Genomic DNA, 22,495 nt, shown 5'->3' on the forward strand with positions numbered 1-22,495 from the left:
CCAACAAAAGAGCCTGGCCCACAGGAGATGTCAGTGGGGGCTTGCTGAAGGGAGGGGAGTAGATGACCACTGAGCACGTTAAGTGCTGACACAGAAGATACGAAAAAGACCCAGGTCAAACCAAGGTGAAAAGCGTAAGGTGAGACGCAGCAACATGGCTCGATAAGCACAGGGACCAGACTCCCAGAGGAGAGGGCGAGTTGCGAAGAACAGTCTGGAATGTGTGGTGGGAAAGGGAGTATCCGTGTGGCTTTGAGGCCAACTGCAGCAGTGGGGGCCACACAGTTTATCCCTCTATCCATCGTCCGGAAGTTCTCCCAGGTACGTGGACCAGTGAAAACACTGAAGAGTCCATGTCTCAATGGACTGAACTGAATGTGAGAAACATTAAGTGGATCTGAGCTCTTCAAGGGGTGGACTTAGTCGCCATTGGTGCCCAGCCCACATCCCTGTTCTGGGTGGGTGCTACATGTGGTCCACTCTCCAGGCGCTGTGACTGTGAGCTGCTAATTGCCACGGACCCCCTTTCTCCAGAGTGCTGCCTCGCCCAGGAGGTTATCTCCCTACCTGAACAATACCTGGCTGACCTGGGGTACAAAAGGCTGGTCCCTTCAAAGCAAAACCAACTATGTAGAACAGTCATACTCCAGATTCCCTTGCTGCTGCTGCTGCGGCTAAGTCGCTTCAGTCGTGTCCGACTCTGTGAGACCCCATAGACGGCATCCCCGTCCCTGGGATTCTCCAGGCAAGAACACTGAAGTGGGTCCAGATTCCCTTAGGTCCAGGTTAAAGCTACCCTCCAGCTGAACCACCTCTTCCCCTTGTTTTTCCCTTTGCACTATGCTAATTCCCCCATTCAGCTTATCCTGAGAACATTCCCTCAATAAATCACTTGCACAAGATTCCTTTTCAAAGTTTTGCTTCTGAAGAACCCAATCTTAAGAAAACTGCATATAAGAAACACTATCTACACGTTAACACCAAAAAAGTATACAACCCAATTAAGGAATGGGCAAGAGACTTGAGTAGACATTTCTCCAAAGATAAGCACATGAAAAGATGCGCAACATCATTAAGCATTAAAAAATTGCAAATCAAAACCACCATGAGATACCATTTAACATCCATTAGGATTGCCATTTTATTTTAAAAAAAGAAAGTAAGTATTGACAAGGAGCGGAGAAATTGGAATGCTTGTGCATTGCTGGTGGAAATGTAAAATGGTGCAATCAGTGGGGAAAATGGTGTGGTGGTTCTTCAAAAAGTTAAAGAATTACCATATGCCATAGCAATTGCACTTCGTGGTATATATGAGACTAACATCTGTACATGCATGTTCACAGCAGCATTATTAACCATAAACCAAAGGAGGAAGCAATTTAAGTGTCTTTGATAGACTGATAAACAAAATGTGGTCTGTCCATACAATGGAGTAATATTCAGCCTTAAAAAGGAAAGTCTGCCATCGGCTACAATATGAATCTTAAAAGACATAATGCTAAGTGAAACAAGTCAGTCACAAAAACACAAATTATGATTCCACTTGTATGAGGGCCCTGCCAGTGGCCAGTGAAAGTCAGTCACGTCCAACTCTTCGACCCCATGGAGTATACAGTCCATGGAATTTTCTAGGCCAGAATACTGGAGTGCGGGACTTGAGTAGTCAAATTCATAAGACAGAAAGCAGACAGTGTTGCCAGGGGCAACACTGGAAGGGGAAATGGGAAGGGAGGAGGGGGAAATGGGGAGTTCCTATTTAACACATAGAGAGTTTCAGTCTTACAGGATGAAAAGAGTTCAGTGGATGGATGGTGGTGACGATTCACAACGTGAATGTACTGAATGCCACGGAACTGTATGCTTTAAATGGTTAAAATGGTAAACTTACGTACATTTTATCATCATAAAAAGTTTAAATGCTATTAAAGTACACTTTGCTTTTCCAGAAAAAAAAGAATAAGGGAGGTATTGTGTATCTTGTGAGTGATACTCTTTCGAGTGAAAATCGCTCACTCGTGTCCGACTCTTTGCAAACCCATGGACTATACAGTCCATGAAATTCTCCAGGCCAGAATACTGGCATGGGCAGTCTTTCCCTTCTCCAGGGGATCTTTCCAACCCAGGAATTGAACCCAGGTCTCCCACATTGCAGGCGGATTCTTTACCAACTGAGGTATCAGGGAAGCCTCTATGTAGGAGCTTAAAAAAATAAAAATACAATATTAGACACAAACAACAATGAATATCAATATGAAACAATGAGATCAATGAAATAAGCCACCTGCAGGCAGTTCTCTGGCAGTCCAGTGGTTAGTACTCGAAGCTTCCACCGTAGGCGGCATGAGTTCGATCCCTGGTCAGGGAACTAACATCTTGCATGCCACAGAGTACAACCAAAAAAGTCACCTGTACTCCTTGTGTTGAGCAGGACAGTAAAAGTACTGACTGCTCTAAATTTAGTTAAGAACTGAAATAGACTATATAACTTTCAAACTAGAAGAGGGAAAGTGGCATGCTTGAAAAGAAAAAAAAAAAAGGTTGCTCAATCCAAAAGCAAGAAAAAACAAGAGAAAAAGAAAAACACCCGCACAGACGGAACAATACAACAACAGATTTAATTACATGGAACACAAATGGACAAATCGCTGCAGTTAAGACAAAGTGTGTCCTATATGCCACCGTCACATAACAAAGAATTAAAACCATATACGATAAAGGGAATACGAAACACCTATGAATCAAACCTCCCAAAAGCTAAGCGAGAACACAAAGGACAAATTATAAAAATCCCATCAGTAAACCTTAAAGACAGACCCAAACGAAGAGAGAGACCCACGTTCATGAATCAGATCAATGATTTCAAATGTCCACCAGTTGATTGATAGCTGTAATGAACTCCCAGTCAAAATACCGAGTTGTCATTAATGGAACTGACTAGATGATTTTAAAACTTAAACATGCAAGAAAAAACTTACATGGAAACACTAAGAGCCAGAACAGCCAAGACACATTCAAAGAAAAACATGGACTTACTTTACCAGATATGAGGACTAATTGTTGTTGTTGTTTAGCTGACGGGTTGTGTCTGACTCTTGTGATCCCATAAACTCCAGCCCACTAGTCTCCTCTGTCCATGGGATTTCCCAGGCAAGAATACTGGAGTGAGTCGCCATTTCCTTCTCCAGGGGATATTCTGGACCCAGGGATCAAACCTGCATCTCCCACATTGGCAGACAGCTTCTTTACCACTGAGCCACCAAGGAAGCCCAAGAGAACTAACTAAACAACAGTAATTAAGACAGCCTGGTATTGGCATCAGTTCAGTTCGGTCGCACAGTCATGTCCGACTCTTTGCGACCCCATGAATTGCAGCACGCCAGGCCTCCCTGTCCATCACCAACTCCTGGAGTTCACTCAGACTCACGTCCATCAAGTCAGTGATGCCATCCAGTATTGGCACAGAAACAGACAAACGGAACAGAACAGAGGCCAGTCACAGACCTACACGTGTACAGATAGATGGTGAGGGGTTTGCAGATGCGTGGGGAAGGGACAGACTATACGTAAACAACGCAGGGAAAGGTGGGGAAGCACTCTGTGGGGAGGCAGGAAAGTGAATCCTTACCCCGTGCTCCGTCCAAAAAACAATTATAGAGTTGGAAAGATATACATGACACATGTTACTGACAGTATCGAGGCTATATAAAGAATTATTATAGATGAATAGAAAAAGACAAACAGGAAAATGGGCAGGAGAGTTGAATAGACACTTCACAGGAGACAAAATCAAAATGGCTAATAAATATGTGAAAATGTGCTCAGCCTCATCAGTAATTGTTTAGTCACTAAGTCGTATCAGATTCTTTGCAACCCCGTGAACTGTAGCACGCCAAGCTTCCCCGCCCTTCACTATCTCCCAGAGTTTGCTCAGGGCCTTCCACTGTTTCCCATGAATTCTGCGGTAAAAGATCTGTGGTTCCACATCCTTATTAACACTCGGAATTGTGTTAACTCACTCAAGCTCACGTCCAATGAGTGAGTCAAGTTGCTCAGTCGTGTCTGACTCTTTGCGACCCCATGGACTGTAGCCTACCAGGCTCCTCCGTTCATGGGATTTTCCAGGCAAGAGTACTGGAGTGGGTTGCCATTTCCTTCTCCAGGAGATCTTCCCGACCCAGGGATTGAACCTAGGTCTCCCACATTGTAAGCAGATGTTTTACCATCTTAGCCACCAGGGAAGTCCGGTAGTAACTGGCTAAAAGCAAATTAAAGCCATAATTATACACCCACCAGATTGGCAGAGATGGAGAAAAGTCTGACAATTCCGAGTGTTAACAAGGATGTGGAACCACAGATCTTTTACCGCAGAATTCATGGGAAACAGTGGAAGGCCCTGATGCCCTAGAACTCGAGTCCTGAGTACACACCCCAGAGAAACCTGTGCACGCATGGGTCAGAAACACAGTTAGGACTGTTGCTAGCAGCACTGTCTGTGATTGTCCCAAACTGCAAACTAAACGTCCGTCCACAGTAAAATGGATCCATGAACTACGCTACGATCAACAGAAGAGTTTTCTGCAAGAAACTACACCTATGCACAGCAACCTGGATAAACCTGGAAGACACGACACGCAGAAGCCAGATGCCAAAGCTTGCATGGGTATGACTCCACTCACGTAGGTGCACAAACAGCAAAGCACAGAGACAGATGCAGGCTTCATAGTAAAGCAGGAGCCCCCCACAAGCCGGGGAGACGGGAGGGGTGGCGCTGAGCTGGGGAGGGCACGGGGGGCTGGTCCCCCTCATAGCAATGCTACACTGTACATCTGTATGTGGTTCTCTTTTCTGAATGCGTTTTATTCCACAGGAAATGAAAGGGAAAAGGAGGCGCTTCAGCTCTGAGTAGCTCAGGGTGTGGCCAGGATGCAGCTGGAGGGTGACACAGGGGCAGCCATCAGGCAGCCTCTGAGGTTTCTGAGGGCGGCAGATGGGTCAGGGCTGCTCTATGCCCCGTGACTCTCCCTCCCCAGAGTGCTGGTAGCCTGGCCACCAGCAACTATCTCTAATGTGTGTGCAGGCTGCCCGGCCAGGGGCTCCCTGCTGCCAGGTCACAGCCAGAAGGGGGCTTCGGTCCTCCCCTCACTGCCCCTCCTCTGGGGATGCAGGTTTGTCCATCACCAGCTCCCTCTCCTGATGTTCCCTGGGTGGCCCTGCCATCCCCTCCAGAGGCCAGCCCAGTGCCGCCCAGCTGGACAAGAAGCCCCTTGGCCCCAAGCCGAGACCCCTGGTGCTCAGTGGGGGCTGCTGGAAGCACTCCCTACCCCACTCCCCGCCCAGGCCAGCAGGGGGCGTCCACGCCATGTGACCCAGAGTTGCAGTGGGGGCAGGGAGCAATCCCGGTTTGTTTCGTCAGGTCTCTTCTGGTTCTAAAAGCACGTTTTTGCAATAAAAAATCACTATTAACAGAAGTTACAGGGGCTCTCTGTGCTCTTTCTGATCAACTGCAGGAAGAGTAAAACCAGGCTCAGTGCTTGGCTTGGAGGAGCCCTCAAAGCAGCTGGGGCCTCTTCCCAAGGGCAGGGACTGAACCACCTCTGGACTCAACCAACGGGCTGGGCAGGTCAGCGGAGCCTCTCTGAGCCTCAGCTTCCCTGTCTGTAAGGTGAGGGGCAACATGGCCCCTCGGGTGGGCCTCCTGGCAGGTCTACCCACAGACTGGGGCTGGGAGGGCAGAGAAGCGAGGTGGGTCGGTCTTGTCCTCCGCCACCCCAGCAGCTGTGTCCCCCTCGCTGGGTGAAGGCAGGTCTGGAACCCTGGGGGGTGCAGATTAACCAGACACCCCACAATGCCTATCCAAGGCTGCTGGGCAGATGCCAGGGTCTGGGCTCAGCGGCTAAGGGCAGATCACATGGCTGGGACGCAAACCCAGGCCACTCTGCACCTCGGTTTTCTCACCTGTGAAACGGTCTGCCTGGAGCTGGGAGAGCAGCGGCTTAAGTCGTGTGCAGCTTAGCGCCTCGAGTACAGGAAGTGCTCGGTGCTAACCACCCTCCAGCCGACGTGGGGAATAGAACCTTCTGGCACGTCTGGGATGCCCCCACCTCCACGTCAGAGAACCACATCTGGTGCCCCATCCACTGCCCCCAACCCACACACTCTAGCAACCGAGGCCCTGAGCTTGCGTGGTCCACAGAGCTGGGTAGCTGTCCCAGCAGACCCTGTGCTGGGTCTCCGGCAACAATAGGCCCCATCTGTCCAGGCAGCCAGAAGGACCTGTCACCTGGCTCTGGACGCCAGAACCTCCACACCTTCCAGCTCGGGGTCTTCAAACACGAGCTGGCTCCCAAGCAGCTGCACGCCAGCTAAAAGCAGTAGCCTCCTGCGGCGGTCCCCAGCACAGCAGACCCCGAGCCCTGCTGGAAACTGCGTCTCTGACCCCAGTCCCCACTTGAAGCGACGGCCACGCGGGAACGGTGTGCCTCTGGGGGTTCAGGGCAGAGCGGGTGAAGGAGGGCAAATTGCTCGTTGCCTGCAGATGCTGGGGGAGGAACACCAGGACTCCAGAGCCCCAGACCCCCAGAGTGGGGGTGTCCCTAAGTGACCCCCAGGTCACCCAGAGGCCGTGACCGCCTCCCCACCCCCATCCCCGGGGGCTAAAGTGGGAAACATCTGCAGAGCTGGTGCTGGACACCCGGTTTCTGGAAGCAGACGGCCGCGGTCTTCCCCACCAGAGAGCCAACATCTCTGCCCGGCCCCCTCTCTGCTCCTCTGACCACCACCTCACCCAGGACGTGCCCCAGGGCAGAGGAGGGGATGCGTGAATGACTTTCTCCTGGAACCTTTAATCAGTGCTAGTGGGCACAAGTGCTCTCATGGCCTGGGTTTTACACAGCAAATTCCTCTTTCCTAGCAAAAGAGGGCAGTGCGGGGAATCAAATGGCCCTGGGTTCCCTGGCAGCCCTGACACCAGCTGAGCTTGTTTTTATGGAAAAGAAATTCACCCCAGATGGTCACGCCAGGGAGACCAGCCCTGCTGGAATTCACGACAGGAAGCGCGGAGGTACTCAGGGCTGGGCCTGCGCTGAGTACGGACTGAAGCACCTGGACGTCTGGTCCCATCGTCCCCACCCATCCTTGGCCTACACGGGGCCCACTTTTCCCACAGCACAGTCGCCATCACCTCCTCCAGGAAGCCTTCCTGGAGCCCCCAGCTGGGTTCCAAGCTCCCAGCCCCTGCAGACCCTTCTGCCACGGACAGTGGACACCGGGAGAGCCTCCCACCCGGCTGTCTCCCAACTGCTGGTTAATCCAGCAGATGACTCAACTAGAGACATGCGGGGCCTTCAGCTCTGCAGCCTCACTGCCCTGGACCGGACTCACAGCAGCGGAATGTGGCTCTTCATGTACAGGTTTGGAACACAGACTATCCAACTCTGGGGTCCTGTCCTGTGACCAGCTGTGCACCCAGAGCAAGCCATTTAGCGACCTGTGCCTAGAAGACAAGACCACCGTTTAGGGCAAGCTGACCTGCCGAGGTCACTGCTTGGACCCTGGAGTGGGTACTCAGTTAGCCCTGGCCACGGTGCAACGGTCATCTGTGCTTTATTGCTCAGCACCGGCCCCACATGGAGCCTGTGTTGTAATGTTCCTGGGGGGTCCAGCCCCTGTCCTCCCACCCCAAATACGCCAGCCCTGCCGAGCTCCCAGCCCAGTGCAGGGTGGGTGTGCTGGGGGACCTCCATCCCTGTCCATGAAGTCCAGCCCGGGCTCGGTCCTGGGCCCCTGGGCAGTGGGCAGGAAGAGATGGGAGAGCCCCACCCCATCCTCTGGGGCCCAGGGCCTGGCCTTGAGATTCCTCTGGAGAGGCCCCGGGTCAGAGCTCGCCGCTGGCTCCACTCAGCCTCCTGTGCAGGTCAGCCTCCTCCTGCGCAGCCTGGGGCCGGGGCCGACGGGCTGGCCTCTGCGCAGTGCCGAGCAGCACAGGTGTCACCTGGGCCTGGCGTAGCCGTAGGGGTGCTGCAGCAGCAGGCTCTGGTGGCCGGGCAGCACGTGCGTATGGTAGTGTTCCACCAGGCTGCCCACGCCCACAAACAGGACTTCACCCTCCAGGTAGAACTTCGAGTCCTGGGGTGGAGGGGGCCAGGGTCAGGGGGGCTGGCCCACCTGCCTGCCGTGTGAAATGGGGCACTCGGCAGCAACGCCCGCCCAGGAGGTGCCGGCAAGGTCTGCAGATAAGCCGAGGGTCGGGGGCAGGTCACCCCATCTCCTCTGGGGTCCGTGGGGGACACAGCTGGGCCGGGAGAGGGGGGAGGGGAGGGAGGAGGGGAGTCTGGAGGCACGGGCCTCTGAGTGCCCACGGCTGCGCTCCACCAGGGAGACTCCTGGGACCCCAGCCAGGCCCCAGGGCAGGCTTACCCCCTCTCCAGGGGCCCTCAGCGAGGCCACCTGCTCACCTTCTCAAAGATGCGGTAGTTCCTCACTTTGCTGGAGGTTTCATCCCACACAACCAGAACCTGCAGGGAGAGAAGCACGCAGCACAGGGCTCGCTCATCTTGGGAAGACGATGACCCTCAGACCGAGCGGGCCCCTCAGAGACTGAGCCCGTGGGCAGCAGAGTCAAGGCTGGGTCCGTGGGGGAGGGCAGCCCTGCACACGGAGAGCAGGGTCGCGACGGGCAACCTCGCCCTGGGGCTCCTGCCCTCAGAGTCGGGTGAGACGTGAGTGACAGCAGCGTGTCTGGTCCATGCTAGAGCCGCCCCTGATAGTCACGGGGCAACTGAGGCTCAGCGAGGTCACACAAGTCACCCTTGGAGGGGCCTGGGCAGAGCCAGCAGACGTCCCACCAGGCTCACCGCCCCCAGGAAGTCCCCCTTCAAGGTGCAGGAATAGGAACCCCACCCCTTCCTTCCTGCCTCATGCCCGTGCTTGGGGGTGGGCATCACTCCCGATGGTGACGGGACCCCCAGGCCCAGCTCCCTGGGTGCCTACCTTCCCCGACTTGGTGGAGGAGTTCCGGATGCAGTAGAGACCGTCCTGGGGCACCCCCCGGGGGCTCGTGGCCTTGAAGAGCCTATGGCGACACGGCTGCGTGGAGGGGAGCCGCCCGCCGTGGAGGGGAGCTGCCCGCGGGCAGCTCTCAGAAACCCTCCAGGCCCACCTGCCTCCCCCATTCCGAGAGCACCGGGGGCCACGGCGGCAGATGCACAGAGCCCCGGGAGTGGGGGGACAGAAAGGCGGGGAGACCTGAGGCAGGGGCCCCGGCAGAAAACCTCAGGTCTGCCAAAACAAGGCCGTGGAGAAACGCAGACTGCACACTGACCTCTCCACTTCGCAGGACTCTGTGGTGTTGATGAAGACTGAGCTGGGCAGTGGCACCTGAGTGATCATTGTCAAGGGTCAGGGTCAGGGTCATTGCCCAGGACCGGGGGTGGGGGTCCCCTCCTCCCCGCTGGCTGCCAACCTGTGCTGGGAACCAGGAGTTTGCACCAGGTTTGACCCTCTAGCCCCAGAGCCCCCAGCTTTCCGGCAGCCCCCCACCCCGCCGACGACTGAGATGTGGGCACCCCCCCACCCAGCCTCGCCTTCTCATAGTCATCGTCAGAGCCCTCCCCGCCAGCGTCCGCCTGTGACGTGTCAGTCTGCACGGGTTTCCGGGGTTTTTCAAAGGAGAAGCTCCTGAAACTCTGCCCATCGGGGGGTGATCGCCTGGGAGTGGGACAAGAAGAGGGAGGCTGCGGCTCCATTGGACGTGGGACAATGCCCCACTCCCCTCGGTGACCCGCCTCGCCCTCCAACCTACCACACCAAGCCTCGGAACCCAGGGGGTCTGGCGCCTGAAGCCCCAGCAGCCGTCAAAGGCTCGTGACCGTGGAGCTCCAGGGCGGGGGCAGTGTGTGTAGGGGGGTGTCCGTGCTGACCGCCCTGGGACAGCAGGAATCGCCTGAGGCCCAGAAACCTGAGCTGGGATCGCTGGCCCAGGGCGTCCTGAGCTCTGAACGCTGCGGTTAAAGGCCCCGGTCTGAGGGCGGTCTTCCTGCCACGGGCCAGCCCTGTGGCCTCAGCCAAGCCATGCTCCCCCAACAACCCCTGGGAACAGATGCCAACAGCCCGAGCCAAAGGGACACACCCTCACACGTGGCCACGTGCTCCTAAGCCTCCAGGGCTCCAGGGAGGATTCAGGGAGGCCACCCTGGACGGGCCACCGGGCTGTGCGTGTGGCTGTGCTATGGACGATTGGCTATGCCCCAGGCAGCCCTGTGGCGCTCGGGGCCAGGCCCAGAGCCTGACATAGGGACCCGGCCTGCGACTCTGCAGCCCCTCACAAGACAGAACCACCAGGGACGTCCTGATGGGCACGGCGCTGAGAGCCCTGGGGGGAGCAGGACACGGTCAAGGGCACCTGGGGAGAACCGGGCAGGAGCATCCACTCGGGGCTCGCCCCGTGGACCCAGAGCCTTCACCGCTGAGGGCCCCACAGGCTGGGGCTGCCATGACATACGCATTTCCTGGCATTGCCCGGCAATGAAGCCCACGGGGTCTGGAGCAGGCCTCAGGGGCAGCCGGTCAGTCCAGGCAGGTGGGCGATCAAGGAGCCTTGCTCCCCCGTGCCAGGGCTGCCTGGCACCCACGTGGGCTAAGAGCCAGGGGCAGGGAGAAGGGGTCACCACAGGGTAAACATGCCAGGGAGGGGTATCCCAGGGCAGGGAGGGTCCTGTGCCGCACAGACTCACTGGAGGTGCGGGAGCGCCGGCTTCTCTGGCCGGGGCAGGACGGGAGGCCGGTCTGCGGCCTCGGGCATGGGCAGTTTCAGCGGAGGTGGCCGGGGGGCCACGGGGGGCACACGGGATCCAGGCCTGGCCGCCTCCCCCGGGGGGCTCTCTTCCACCATCTTCAGGAACTTGGGCTTGTTGGCCGGCACAGGTGGGGGCTCGGGGGCAGGCGTCCCCCGTGGGGACAGGTGGAAGGACTTGAGCTTGTCACAGTTCCGGGAGGCAGCCGTGGCTGTGCTGGAGGGGCTGACCCCGTGCGCGGGAATCCGGGGCTCCAGGCTGGGGCTGCTGTTCTCAGGGAAGCAAGGGGCTTTCCGGAGGCCGGGCCCGGGGGGCAGGATGTTGGACGGGGGGTCGCTCATCCTCCGGGAGACGGCTGGCACCCTGGAGCCGGGCTCCACCCACCGCAGGGGTGGCGGCTCCCGCCTGGAGTCCTCGGGGGCCGGGCCGGTGTCCGGGAGGCCGCGCTTAGGGGGCGGGGGTGGCAGCAGGGGGCCTGGACCCTTGGAGGTGAAGGAGTGGGCGCGGGGCACCTCAGAGAAGACTGGCTTCCTGGGCGTGGGCACGGGGGGCGGAGGGTAGGCCGGCGGGTGGATCAGGGGGTCTGCAGAGCAAAGACAGCCACGTGGTAAGCGGGCGTCCCCCGCTGGAGGCTGCAGCTGCACCCCCTCAGTGGGCGGCAGACAGCCAAGGCTCCTGCCCCTCAGCCTGGCTGCCCCACAGCCCCCCACACCTGGCACTCCTGGTGTGGCCTTCCTTCTGGGTCTGGCCCGCCTCACGCCACTGGGCCCACCCCAACTGCCCTCCAAAGCCTGGGAAAAACTTCCCGAAGCCCAGGTGCCACATCAGGTTCCCGGAGGGGGTGCAAGAGAGAGAGAAGACACCAGGAAGCCTCCCAGGATTGGGCTCAGAGGGCTGCTGGGACTCCCACCGACAGGCGAGGAGGAAGGGCAGGAGCTGGCTGGGGGGTGACAGGTTGGGTCTGGTCATGACACGTTCAAGCTGCTACAAGACATTTGGTGGATGCTGAGTGGACTTGATGCTTTTGAACTGTGCTGTTGGGGAAGACTCTCTAGAGTCCCTTAGACTGCAAGGAGATCCAACCAGTCCATCCTAAAGGAAATCAGTCCTGAATATTCATTGGAAGGACTGATGCTGAAGCGGAAGCTCTAATACTTTGGCCACCTGATGTGAAGAGCTGACTCATTGGAAAAGACCCTGATGCTGGGAAAGATTGAAGGCAGGAGGACAAGGGGATGACAGAGGATGAGATGGTTGGATGGCATCACCAACTTGATGGACAGGAGTTTGAGCAAGCTCCAAGAGATGGTGATGGACAGGGAAGCCTGGCGTGCTGCCGTCCGTGGCGTCGCAGAGAGTCAGACACAACTTAAGAGACTGAACAACAACCACAAGAGCTAAGAGGAGGCTGTGAGGGGACTAAGGAAGGCAGAAGCCAAGGTCACTGGAGAAGAGGTCAAGGAATAGGTAGGCGGGGGTGGAAGAACTGGGCCAAGTCCCCGGGGATAATGAAAGTGACAAGGACAAGAGGAGCTAGGGGTAGAGAACGGGGTGGGAGAAGGACTAGCGAGCAACGAGACAGAAGGCAGGGGACGGAGAGATGGGGACAGACGGCAGAGGCAGAAGTGACAGGACAGAGGGTAGGACAGAGGTGTGGCCCTCCCACACCCCTCCTGTGTTCCCAGGGATGCGGGTACAAGCCTGTCACCCTGGCTGTGGGAGGCGGGGCTGGGTGGGGCAGGGAGTGACCACATGGCCACCAGAGGTGCTCACAGAGGGCTAGCCTTCCTGTCCCCAGCTCAGCCAGGGCCTGGCTAAGTGTAGGGCCCCCCCAACTTATCCCTGAACCACCCCTCTCCTACCCCAGAGTAACAGGAGGAGATCAGAGACCAGAGCCAGCCCCTCCTGGTCTGATCCTCCAAACCCTTGAGCCAAAGGAGGAAAACTGAGGCCTAAGGTAGAGAAGGTCAGGCCGGAGGCCACCCAGAGCCGTACCCAGACGACCACTCCCAGCTGGGGCAGCTCTGTCCAGTCCCCAGGCCCTGCTCCCCGCCCCATGCACTGCCCAGGCCGCAGGCCCGCCCCACCTACCCTCGGGCCTCCCAGGCTCGGGGGAGTCGGGCTCCAAGTACGAGTCGTCCTCGTCGTCATGCTCGTAGTCTGCGGGGCGGACGGGAGTCAGGCCCGAGGCTGCTGGGCGTCACCCTCCGATCCCACCCCCTCAGGGAGGCAGGGGCGAGGATGGGGACCCCGGACCCGGACACTCAGGCTGCCTGGGAAAGCCCAAGGGGCAGAGCAGGCAGGCCAGTCAGCTATGCCTCCCTCCTGCGCAGCTGCCAGCTGTGCAGGGGCGCGGGCTGGGCCCCGGGACGCGTCTCACCTTCGCTGTCTGTGGGGTGCGGAGACAGGCTGATGTCCACCGGCCGCTCAATGGCACCATAGAAGCTATCCGTGTCCGAGCTGGAGTCGCTGAGAGTGGGGCAGGCAGTGAGGACGGGGCAGGGGGCCGCCTGCACTCACACACGCGGACACACGACTCTCGGGACACGCAGACAGACGCAAACGCAGGCGTGGGCACGGAGACACAGAAGAGTACACGAACAACATGCGCAGAGACGTGTGGGCACAGGAAAGAGCTGGACACGCAGACACACAGAGAACAGGAGACTGCAGCGGGCGACGACTGCCTTCTCAGCCCCACTATGGTTCTTGCCACTGGCGCACTCCGACTGCCCAGCCTGGTGCCAGGCCTCAGGGCTGGGCCCAGGTCCTCGCCTGCTCCTGCCCTGGGTGCTCAGGCAGGGGCCCCCTGGAATCCTCATCTCTGAAAGGATCAGGCAGATGCTGTTCCCTCGCAGAGAGCCCCTTTGTCTGCTGAGCCAGCCTCCCCATGCAGTCAGCAAGACCCAGACGGGCTGGCCCACTGCCCTGGGGACTCACTCCCCCGTGAAGGGGGGTGGGAACCCAAAGGACTAAGCCGTTATAAAATCAGGCCTCCTGGCTGGACAGGTAAAACCACATGTCACCTCCCACACAGACGCCCCCGACAGGGCGCACGCACACACAGGCTTACACACTCGGGGGCACACCCCACACACGCGGCCCAGGTGGCACCTGGAGAAGCGCCTTCAAGGAGGAGACCCTGGGCCCAGCCCCCAGGGGTTTGTGGGCCAGCTCACAGTCCTGGCCTGGCTGAGGGACACCCCGCCCACCCCCAGGCCCCGCCCACCTGGCGTCCAGAGGCAGCTCCTTCTTCTCCTGGAAGTGGCCAATCTCCTTGCGCAGCAAGGCCATCCAGCTCTGCAGGTGAGCCAGGGCCTCAGCGGGCAGGACCCGCCCTCACCTGCCCTGCCCTCCCCGCTTGGGCTGGTCTGCATTGACCCCCAAGGCTGGCTCTTCTGGTGCTGCGGCCCTCCACGGGCCCACCCAGGGCTCCTCCTGAGACCACCACCCTGAGTGCAAGGGCCCACGTGGGGGTCGCGCCCGTGCCCGCCCCCAGCACCTTGCGCTCGTCCTCAGAGGAGGCGGAGAAGAACCACGTGCGGTGCTTCTTGCTGACGTGGATGATCTTGAAGGGGAAGACGTTGTTGGACGTCGTCTCCTCAGCCGCCCGCATCACCCTGCGGGCAGTACTACCAGTGGTCATCATCTGCTCCCCGCCCACAGGGAGCGCCTGAGCACAGACCGGCCCTGGACAGGCCTTGGCCCCCAGCACCACGTCCCGAGGGACACGGTCATTCTCCCCCCGCCCCCACGCTGTGGCCTGAAGGCCTGGGTGCTTGCAGCAGAGGGAAGCGTGTGGGCAAGGGAGGGCGGTGAGAGACAGTGCCAACCCAGGAGGGCTTCCAGGAAGCAGTGGTGCAGGGCTCCGAGTCAAGGACACTCCACCCTCGCTGGCCTCCCCCCAGCAAGACTTTACTTGGATGCCTGGGGCCCCGCCTAACCCCTGGCCTGCCTGCTGGGGTCCCTCACAGGGCTTGGGTCAGCCTCGGCCCCACCCCTGTTCCCAGGCAGCGTGCCCCAGAGCACTTCAGAAAAGTGACCGTGGCTGTTTCCGCAGCCAAGACGTGGGGTTCAGGGAATGATCACATCTGCTGGGGGCATGCGGTCAGGCTGGGCACCCGGGCAGGTGCCATCAGAGGGCCTGGACCATACCCTGGGGCAAGGTGGCACCCCCACCAGGCTCCAGGCGGTTTGTCTGGGGAAAAGAAATGTCCCTCTAGCTTCTGTCATTATGGCACAGAGACATTTAGAAAGAAGAGCACTTGGAGAATCTGAGTTTCTGGCTATTTCCTGGCTAACCTGCGCGAGCCCCTTAACCTTCTGAAGTCTCGGTTACTCTATCTGTAAAATGGGGACAGCAACGTCATCCCTGATCATCATACAGGACTGCTATGAGGACGAAATAGAATGTGCAAAATATGTATTTAAATACCTGACCTGATTATTGTTCTTCCCGTGCTATGGGTTTGTACTTTATGACACACAGTTGTGTAAAAAAGAAAGATTCATACCATAAAAAATATTTCAGGTGCAGGAAAAAAAAAATGTCCCTCTTCAGAGGACCCCAGAGCCCCACGCCCCCTGTGCTCGCTGGCAGCCACAGGACCCTGGAGCCTCCCTGCCCTCCGCCTGCAGACCTGGCGCTGCGCTGGAAGCCAGGATGCGCACAAAGGCCAGAAGCACTCCCCAAGGGTCCCCGTCCTGCCACTGACACCACAAGACCCGCGGGTTCCCCCAGGCAGGAAGAGCCAGGCCCTCCTCAGGGGACCGGAGTGCTGTGACCCCAAGGCCTACAGCCAGGAATCATACCCTGCAACGCAGGTCTCCGAGGCTGAGGGCAGGCCCGTACACGCCAACATGCCCCATCCCATCCGGGCGCCTGCTCCACGGCCCGGCGGACCATCAGTCACACAGCCCCTGGGGAGCAGGCTCATGGCCGATTAAAGCCCCAGCGCACAGCCTGGGCCAGCAGGCTGGGCTCCTGGCCAGAAGGCGGCGGCAGTGGGGGAGAGGTCGAGGCGTAGGGAGGAAGGAGGGCTTGAGGGAGACTCTGGGAGTTCCAACCCTGGTGGAGGCCCTCGCTTCCCCCCCCAGGCCCTTGGCCAAGCCTGAGGGCTGGTTTTCAGGAGAGGAGGGACTGGCAGAGGTGGGGCTGGTCCAAAGGGCTGGGGTCACAAACAGGAAGGCCTGGACCTACCTTAGTGGGAGCCAGGGGGAGCCACTGGCCGAGGCAGCCAGCAGCACAGTCAGCAGGGCACTTACCGGTTGTAGCCACTCAGCGAGAAGGCGCCCTGCGGCGAGGCGGATGTGCTGCTCTTGAAGTAGTAGATACAGCGTTTGTGGATGACCACAAAGCGCAGGGGCCCTGCGGGCAGGGCAGGGTGGGTGAGCCTCGGCCCCGGGCAGGCCCCACTCTGGGGACCATGCCCAGAGGCCCAGGATGGCTCCACGCCAGAGTCTAAACAGGCAGCAGGCTGATGGGCATGCAGGTCCCCCCCAGGCAGGGGGAGATTCAGGGGGACTGTGTGGTGCCTAGGAACAAGGACTAAAGCTGGCTCAAGGAAGGGCAGAGACAGGGCCAGCAGCCAGGGAAGCCAGAGCCACCTTGCTGGTGCTGCCCAGCTGCTGGGAGGTGGTGGAATGAGGGTGGGGGCAAAAAAGCCCAGAGATGCAGCCAACAAGAGCGCCCCCCTCCCCCGCCCAACATGGGGCCGACCCCAGGTAGTGATGGTGAGAGCCCCATCCCTGAGCACCTCCTCCTCGGCCCAGGAGCAGCTCAGCTGCAGGCCCTCGTTGGAGCCTCCGGGTCAGAGAGGAGGAGGGAGACACCAAACCAGTCAGCCTGGGGCACCTCGACCAGGCAACACAGGGTCAGGGAGTCCCTGGCAGAGGGCACGGCTCGAGCAACCCATGGGACCTCGCAGCTGGTCAGAGGGATGGACAAGGTCCTGACGCTCTTGGGCCTGCAGTGTCTCAAAGCCCAGCACCTCCCAGGCCTGGGGCCTAGGGACCAGAGCCCCAGTCTCATGAAGCTCTCCAGAGACCCAGCACACAGATGGGTGTTGGCTTGGCACATGGGTTCACTACGGACAGAGTGACTGTCTGGCTCACTGAACACCGAACTGGTACGGTGAGGGTACCATCCAGGAGCCAGACCTACCAGACCAACAAGGGCCCACAGCTCCTGGCCACGGGGAGTCAGCACTGTGTGTCCGATGCCCTCCAGCCTCCCCCAGCTGCACCACCCCAGATCCTCCCACAGCCCTGGGGGCTAGAAAGGCCAAGTTCAGGGCCCGAGGGTGCATGAGCAGAGACAGAAGGGAAACTCCAGAGGGCCCATGGCAGGAAGGAAGCAGAGGCTCAGGAAGGCAGGTTACCTGCCATAGAGGCCCAGGGAGGCTCAGCCCTATCCCCGGGGCCTCCTTTCATGCCCCTCACCCCCACCTAGGAGACTCACATTTGAGTAGCTGCAGCTGGGTCCCGCCCTTCTTGTGCAGGTAGCCGGCCTTGGCCACACCCCCAGGCATGGTGAGCAAGTTCTGCGCACCGATGGCCTTCATAGGAACAGGCCAGTGTGTCTCTTCGGCCGCCATGAAGCTACAACACAAAAGGAAGGGGACATGTCTTAGCCGGGGATGGGAACACGCTATTGCCCACCATGGCCACGACAACCATGTGTTGGCTTGGCTGGGAGACACCCCGTCAGCCTGGGGCATCACTCAGGCAGGGACCACGCAGTGCAGTCACCAGGGACAGGCTGCCTGCCTGGGGTTAACACATGACCCTCCACTCCAGGACCCCACTCCACAGCCTCCTCCTCCTGTTCCAGCCGCTCTCCCAGAAACCTGGCAGGCTCTTCCAGTCTCACACTTCCAGCCTGAGCCTGGAATGACTGCTACCCCTCCTCCATGAAGAACTCCTACTCATCCCTCAAATCGCAGATTCAGAGCGCGCTCCTCTGTGAGGCTCCTCAATGCCCAGTTACATTCCGGCCCACCGTCTACTCCTGGTCCCTCTGAACTGCACCCCCGACCCTGTGCTGCCCCCATCCCACCTGCGCCTCATCCCTCCTGGGTCCACAGTGAAGCTGGAGGAGTCAGGGTCAGACCCAGAAGCCCAGTCTTGCTGGAACAGCTGCCCCATCCCCAGACACACACACACACACAGAAAACCACTGCTCTCGGCAAGCCAGACTGCTCCACCAAATGTTCGCTGCCTTCCGTCTGCCCGGACGCCTACTCCTCCCTGGGGCCCCGGCCTCGCCCTCTGCCTAGGTCCCGAGGGCTGCCCCCTCCAGCTTCCCCTGTACACAAAGCCAGCCCTCTGGTCTGCGTCCCCCAACAGCGGAGACTATGACAAAAGCGCGCCACCCCCGTGCCCGCCCGGCAGGCACAGGACAGAGCACCGCGGACATAGGGAGAAGAGGGCCCAGCGCTGGTGCCTGCCCAAGGAGGTGCCGGCAGACAGACGGGCCCCCGCCCCGCCCGGAGCCCCCAGACCCGCGGGGGGCCGGCCCCCGCCCACCAGCCCGCCTTTGTTCTCGCCGGAAGCGCCGGCTCGGTCCCGCTCTGTACTCACGATGTCCACGCGGCGGGCCCGGCTGGGATCGGGGGGGCAGCTCGCACCCGCTTCCCCTGTGCGCACCGACACGGCCCCGGGCCGCGCGCCCCGGCCGCCGCTTCGGCCCCAGAGCCAGCCTCCCGGCGGCTCCAGGCCCGCGGCCACGGCCCGGCGCCCGCCATGCCGCCGCGCCCCCGGCCCGGCGCCCAACCGGGCCGCCCCGCCCGGCCCCGCCCTCGCCCCGCCCGGCCCCGCCCTCGCCCCGCCACAGTCCGGGTCGCTCCGCCCCCTGGCTCCTCCCCGCGCCCCGCCCCCAGCCCGGCCGCCCCGTCCGGCCCCGCCCCTCGCTCCGCCCCAGCCCGGGCCGCCCCGCCCCCGGCTCCTCCCTTCGCACGGCCCGGGGCAGGTGAGGCACCGCCCCGCCCGGCCCTCCGTTTCTCCCCCGGCCGCCCCGAAAGAGGAGGTGCACGGGCGCAAGGAGGACCCCCGAGGGGGCCGCCCGAAGTCAGGAAGCCTCAGAGGCGAACGGGCAGCCGGCTTCACGGCCCCGCGGCTAGAAGGCCCCCGCCCCACCCGGCTCCGCACGGCGGAGTCCTTGGGAAATTGCCTTCTCCCCGGACCTCACCTTGAGGGGTTCTGGTCAGTCGGGGCGAGGGCCGCCCTGCCCCTCGGTTCAGGCGGGGCTGGTGGGCGACAGTGCCCCCTCCGGGGAAGGCTGCGGCGCCGGTCTGACCCGGGATTCCCCGCAGGAGTCAGGGGTCTGGTCCTGGGCAACTCCCACTTCCTCGGAACCCTCCACTCTCCCAGGAGACCCCCAGGCTGGCGGAGGCCTTTGGTGGCCTCCCCACCATCCTGCCTCCTCTACTGCTGATTAACATGGGCCACGGGCAGCAAGGGCAGGTCTAGCTTCAGCCCTGCTCCCACCTGGCTGCCTGCCCCTGGTTTCCGGCTCCCCTCAGGCCAGCGCAGCCAGCCCTGGCCTCTCCCAGCAACCTCCCTTCGCTCCGTGCCCATTCACAGTGCCCTTGCCAACCCCTCCCAACAGCATTCCCAGCCCCCCAGGTTGCCTCCACCCCACCCCCCCTGCCTGTGCCACCACCACCTCTGGGTGCCACCACTTCCTCTCCTCACTTCCCTTTGGGCCTCCAGTCTCTTTCCTCCATCACCCTCCCCTTGGCACATTCTCTAACACACACCCAATGTCCATGGCTGCTCTGCTCACATCCCACCAGCCCTTCCAGATCCGGCCCCTGTGGACCTCTCTCACGGGCTCTCCTCCTGCCCTCCACCCACCATGTGCCTGCACCAGCCAAGCCCAGGGCTGGCGTTACTCAAATCCACCACGCTCCCACCTTCAGGCCTCTGTCCACTGTGTTTCCACTGCTTCCTCTTACAACTGAGCTAACTTAACCCTCAAGAGTTGGTCCAAACGAACACTAGTCCTTCATACACTCTGCCAAAATCCAGAGGAAGGCATTCGTTCTAAAAGGCCAGCATTACCTTGATTCCAAAACCAAGTTTTCTCACAAGAAAACTACAGACCAGTACCCCTTATGAGTGTAGACATAAAGTTCCTCACCAAAACACTAGCAAGCCGAATCCAGCACCACACACAATGAATTCTAGACCACACCTAGTGGGATTTAACCTAGGAATGCAAGCTTGATTTAACAGTCAAAATTCAAAGAATGTAGAAAACTCCTTGGTGGTCCAGTTCTTAAGACAGCACTTTCACTGCCAGGGCCTGGGTTCAACCCCTGGTGGGGGAATTATGTTGAGGCCAAAAAAACCCTCAAAAAGCAAAATTCAAGCATGTAATACATTATATCACCCTGCTTATTGAACTTCTATGCAGAGTACATCATGTAAAATGCCAGGCTGGGTGAAGCACAAGCTGGAATCAAGATTGCTGGGAGAAATATCAATAACCTCAGATATGCAGATCACACCACCCTTAGGGCGGAAAGCAAAGAGCCTCTTGAGGAAGGTGAAACAGGAGAGTGAAAAAGCTGGCTTAAAACTCTACACTCAAAAACGAAGATCATGGCATCCGGTCCCATCACTTCATGGCAAATAGATGGGCAAACAATGGAAACAGTGAGAGATTTTATTTTCTTGGGCTCCAAAATCACTGCAGATGGTGACTGCAGCCATGAAATTAAAAGACACTTGCTCCTTGGAAGAAAACCTACAACAAAACTAGACAGCATATTAAAAAGCAGAGACATTATTTTACCGACAAGGTCCTTCTAGTCAAAGCTATGGTTTTTTCAGTAGTCATATCTAGATGTGAGAGCTGGGCCATTAAGAAGGCTGAGTGCCAAAAAATTGATGCTTTTAAATTGTGGTGTTGGAGGAGACTCTTGAGAGTTCCTTGGACTGCAAGGAGAGCAAACCAATCCATCCTAAAGGAAATCAGTCCTGAATATTCATTGGAAAGACTGATGCTCAAGCTGAAACTCCAATACTTTGGCCACCTGATGGGAAGAACCGACTCATTGGAAAAGACCCTGATGGTGGGAAAGATTGAAGGTGGGAGAAGGGGACGACAGAGTATGAGGTGATTGGATGGTATCACCGACTCGATGGACATGTGTTTGAGCAAGCTCTGGGAGATGGTGAAGGACAGGGAAGCCTGGCATGTCCATGAGGTCACAAAGAGTTGGACACGACTGAGCGACTGAGCAACAACAATACAATATATCAGTCTGCTGCTGCTGCTGCTGCTAAGTCACTTCAGTCGTGTCCGACTCTGTGCAACTCCATAGACGGCAGCCCACCAGGCTCCCCCGTCCCTGGGAGTCTCCAGGCAAGAACACTGGAGTGGGTTGCCATTTCCTTCTCCAATGCATGAAAGTGAAAAGTGAAAGTGAAGTCGCTCAGTTGTGCCCGACTCTTCGCGATCCCATGGACTGCAGCCCACCAGGCTCCTCCATCCATGGGATTTTCCAGGCAAGAGCACTGGAGTGGGGTGCCATCACCTTGTCTGATTTATCAATCTAATAAAGTACAAAAACCACACAACTGTCTCAGCGTGCTGTGCTTAGTCGCTCAGTCATGTCTGACTCTGTGACCCCGTGGACTGTAGCCTGCCAGGCTCTTCTGTCCATGGGGATTCTCCAGGCAAGAATACTGGAGTGGGTTGCCATGCCCTCCTCCAGGAGATCTTCCCAAGGCAGGGATCAAACCCAGTTCTCCTGTACTGCAGGCAGATTCTTTACCATCTGAGCCACCAGGGAGGCCCAAGAATATTGGAGTGGGTAGCCTATCCCTTCTCCAGGGGATCTTCGGACCCAGGAATTGATCGGGGTCTCCTGCATTGCAAGCGCATTCTTTACCAGCTGAGATACTAGGGAAGCCCCAACTGTCTCAATAGATGCAGAAAAAGCATTTAACAAAATCTGGCAATTCTTCATGATAAGAACACTCAATAGGGATTTCCCTGGTGGTCCAGTGGCTGATCCTCCGCACTCCCAGTGCAAGGCGTTGAGCTTCAATCCCTGGTCAGGGAGCTAGATCCCACAGGCTGCAATTGAGAGTTCACAGGCCGCAACAAAGACTAAACACGCCTTGTGCCGCACCTAAAACCCGGTGCAGACAACTTTTTTTTTTTTTTTAAGAACATTCAACAAACTAGGAGTAGGAGGAAACTTCCTCAACCTGGTGAAGAACATCAATGAAAAACCCTGAGCTAACATCACCATCAGTGGGGAGTGACCGAAAGCTTCCTGTCCAGTGAGGAACAAGGGAAGGACATTTTTATTCACCACTGAGCCAGAGTTTCCAGGACAGTTATACAGGAAGAAGAAATAAGAGCTATGCAGATTGGAAAAGAAAAAGCAAAACCGTTCAGAGATTAGGTGGTCAGGAAAAACCCCAGGGATCCACTAAAGAATGTTTAGAAATAGCAAACCAGCTCAGCAAGGCGGCAGGACTGAGCAGGTGCACACACAAAACTCCGTCGTATTTCTCTCTGCCAGCAACAATCCAAAAATGAAACAGGAGCTAGCTCAGCTTGCCCTTCTTCAGGTGGTCCTCCCCGACCTAAGAGGGGGGAACCCGGGCACAGAAGGGGCACCGGGCTGTCCCACGGGAGGAGCAGAATGCTGCTGCCCTGGGTGGTGGGGACTGCAGGTGGCCTA

General features: G+C 58.5%; 1 protein-coding gene across 5 annotated transcripts in view; it reads right to left on the reverse strand.

Moving 5' to 3' along the window:
* Positions 1-7,578: 7,578 nt before the first annotated feature.
* Positions 7,579-22,495, reverse strand: part of SH3BP2 (SH3 domain binding protein 2) — a 35,428-nt gene continuing 20,511 nt past the window's right edge. For 3 of the 5 annotated variants that reach the window (XM_027545232.1, XM_027545228.1, XM_027545231.1), the window contains exons 2-13: positions 17,251-17,390; positions 16,056-16,158; positions 14,293-14,410; positions 14,020-14,090; positions 13,171-13,259; positions 12,882-12,950; positions 10,731-11,373; positions 9,582-9,705; positions 9,320-9,375; positions 8,989-9,070; positions 8,454-8,513; positions 7,579-8,124 (exon numbers count right to left, since the gene is read on the reverse strand). In XM_027545232.1, coding sequence (XP_027401033.1) covers positions 7,987-8,124; positions 8,454-8,513; positions 8,989-9,070; positions 9,320-9,375; positions 9,582-9,705; positions 10,731-11,373; positions 12,882-12,950; positions 13,171-13,259; positions 14,020-14,090; positions 14,293-14,410; positions 16,056-16,158; positions 17,251-17,386 — 1,689 coding nt within the window. In that variant the 5' untranslated portion in view covers positions 17,387-17,390 and the 3' untranslated portion in view covers positions 7,579-7,986. Of the gene's footprint in view, positions 8,125-8,453; positions 8,514-8,988; positions 9,071-9,319; positions 9,376-9,581; positions 9,706-10,730; positions 11,374-12,881; positions 12,951-13,170; positions 13,260-14,019; positions 14,091-14,292; positions 14,411-16,055; positions 16,159-17,250; positions 17,391-18,371; positions 18,536-22,495 lie in introns of those variants that run through there. The other 2 variants (XM_027545230.1, XM_027545229.1) reach the window with 2 other exon arrangements.

Source organism: Bos indicus x Bos taurus, chromosome 6 (genome assembly GCF_003369695.1).
Source record: "Bos indicus x Bos taurus breed Angus x Brahman F1 hybrid chromosome 6, Bos_hybrid_MaternalHap_v2.0, whole genome shotgun sequence".
Classification (NCBI taxonomy): Eukaryota; Metazoa; Chordata; class Mammalia; order Artiodactyla; family Bovidae; genus Bos; species Bos indicus x Bos taurus.